This window comes from Argentina silus (assembly GCF_951799395.1).
Source record: "Argentina silus genome assembly, chromosome: 1".
Lineage (NCBI taxonomy): Eukaryota > Metazoa > Chordata > Actinopteri > Argentiniformes > Argentinidae > Argentina > Argentina silus.
The window spans coordinates 1,120,670-1,123,169 of record NC_139655.1 but is presented as its reverse complement, the minus strand read 5'-3'; the positions used below and the strand labels follow the sequence as shown (position 1 = coordinate 1,123,169).

Here is a 2,500-nt window from a genome sequence, read left to right as displayed (position 1 = left end):
TGCTTCCCTACAGAAGATGTTATCATGGATGTAGTACAGTATGGTTAAACAGAGAGGCTCAAATCACACTCTTCCCTACAGAAGGTGTTATCATGGATGTAGTACAGTATGGTTAAACAGAGAGGCTCAAATCACACTCTCTTCCCTACAGAAGGTGTTATCATGGATGAAGTACAGTATGGTTAAACAGAGAGGCTCAAATCACACTCTCTTCCCTACAGAAGGTGTTATCATGGATGAAGTACAGTATGGTTAAACAGAGAGGCTCAAATCACACTCTCTTCCCTAGGCAGTGCACAGGGGAGGCTGCTGGGGGTAGAAATTCCATTCCATGCATTACAATGAGCCCGTCCTCCGATTTCTACCTTCGTCAGCCTCCCCTGGTCGTGAATTACGTTTGGTGCTACACATCGGTGGTGACGATGAGGTGAGTATACGCCCTCATACAATGGGATCGCTTTGGCTGTCTAGAAAAGCGCTATAAACGAATCAATCATTAATCGCTGTTAGGACTTCTGATCAGAGTCACGTAGAGTGCTCAGGCAGCGGCCGCCGTGGTTAGAGGGTGTGATTTGAGACACGTTACGTTGTTTGTTGAACGCTACGGTTACGAATACTACACGGAATCATGCTTCTAGAATTATCTGGTATTCGATATCTGTATTCTATGTTGTTATGAGTGACAGGTATGGCTAACGCTTGGTACTGACAGGCAACAGCACGCCTAAAAACAGTTGGGTTTGAATCCTTGGCAACAAAATTACAAATCAACCTTTAAGTCTAGTATCTTTTTTCTTTTTTTTCGTTTCCTATCGAGATGGACAAGACGGAGTGAGAAACGGACATCACTGATTCCAGATGATGATCGTTCGTCTTCTGCAAACATTATTTACGCAATTATTAAAGATAGTTTCACAAATATATATATGTTTATATATATATATATACTGTGCGCTCTTACATTTTTCTGGCAACAGTACATTTCTCGGCAAAAATAGATAGTTGATACCTCGTCCAAGCATGAACAACACTCGCGATCAATCAATCAATCAATCAATCAATCAATCAATCAATACATCGATTGACTGATTGATTGAGATGTGTATGTATAGATTAGTAGAACAGCCATAGTCACATCCGTATACTGAACTGAGCATTCCATTTTGATTTTGCACACAACTTCTCATCCAAACATTCTGGATTATTCTTATTGTCTAAAGTCCATAGAGTACATAGAGCAGGAGCAGACAGGCTGGGCTAGGTAGTACATCCAGGTCCCTCACACACACACACACACACACACACACACACACACACACACACACACACACACACACACACACACACTGGAACAGGAACCAGGCTAAGCGTTTACAGAAGGGCTAAGAGACTTGAGCGAGGGGTGCATCTCCATAGTGTGACGTAGCTTCCTCTCTGAGTGTCCTCTCATTCACCTGTCCTTTACCCACCATGGAAGCTGTCTGCTTCTCTACCTCTCTCACTTTAGTGCAAATAAAGCAGAGGAGGAGGGGAGAGGAGGAGAGGAGAGGAGAGGAGGAGAGGAGAGGAGGAGAGGAGAGGAGACAAGGAGAGTAGAGAAGGAGAAGAGAGAAGGAAAGGAGAGAAGGAGAAGAGAGAAAGAGAGGAGAGGCGGAGAGTAGAGGAGGAGAGGAGATGAAGAGAGGAGACAAGGAGAGGAGAAGAGGAGAGGAGACGAAGAGAGGAGATGAGGAGAGGAGACGAAGAGAGGAGATGAGGAGAGGAGAGGAGACAAGGAGAGGAGAAGAGGAGAGGAAGCCACTTTACACCATCAGATGCAGCCGTCGTAGGATCTGCTGTAATGAACAGTGACATCATTCTAGTGACGGGAGAGGACCGTATCTGACTGGCCAATCACGTCCTGTGTTTGAGGGCATCCATTGGAGGAGTGAACCCGTTCCAGTTCAAAGCTCAAAGTTCAAACGGTGGGTGCTGTGACCCCATCCTCCCGGGGCAGAGGGGTGTGGTGAAGGGGGCCGACAGTCCAACCTTCCATCACTCAATTCACACTTCGTCCATCCTTCTGTCTGTCTGTCTGTCTGTCTGTCCATCCATCCTTCTGTCTGTCTGTCTGTCCATCCATCCGTCCGTCCATCCTTCTGTCTGTCTGTCTGTCCATCCATCCATCCGTCCGTCCATCCTTCTGTCTGTCTGTCTGTCCATCCGTCCGTCCGTCCATCCTTCTGTCTGTCTGTCTGTCCGTCCGTCCATCCTTCTGTCTGTCTGTCTGTCCGTCCGTCCATCCTTTCATCCAACCATCTTTTCGTCCGTCCTTCTACGCCCCGTCCTTCCGTCCATCCATTCCCCCCTCCACATCCCTCCATCCTGACATACCTTCATTCCTCCATTCCTCCACATCCCTCCATCCTTCTATACCTCCGTCCACCCTCCCCTCCTCACTGCAGGTAGCGGTAGACCTTGAAGCAGTGGTTGCCTGAGTCAGCGACCACAACGTGACCGT

At 47.4% G+C, this 2,500-nt stretch overlaps 1 protein-coding gene across 1 annotated transcript in view; it reads right to left on the bottom strand.

The window, feature by feature from the left end:
• Positions 1 to 2,435: 2,435 nt before the first annotated feature.
• The window catches only part of trim2b (tripartite motif containing 2b), a gene marked incomplete at both ends in the record, with an annotated part of 8,482 nt that continues 8,417 nt past the window's right edge, over positions 2,436 to 2,500 (bottom strand). The window contains 1 exon segment of the mRNA XM_083681441.1: positions 2,436 to 2,500. This exon segment is cut by the window's right edge and continues 88 nt beyond it. Coding sequence (XP_083537567.1) covers positions 2,436 to 2,500 — 65 coding nt within the window.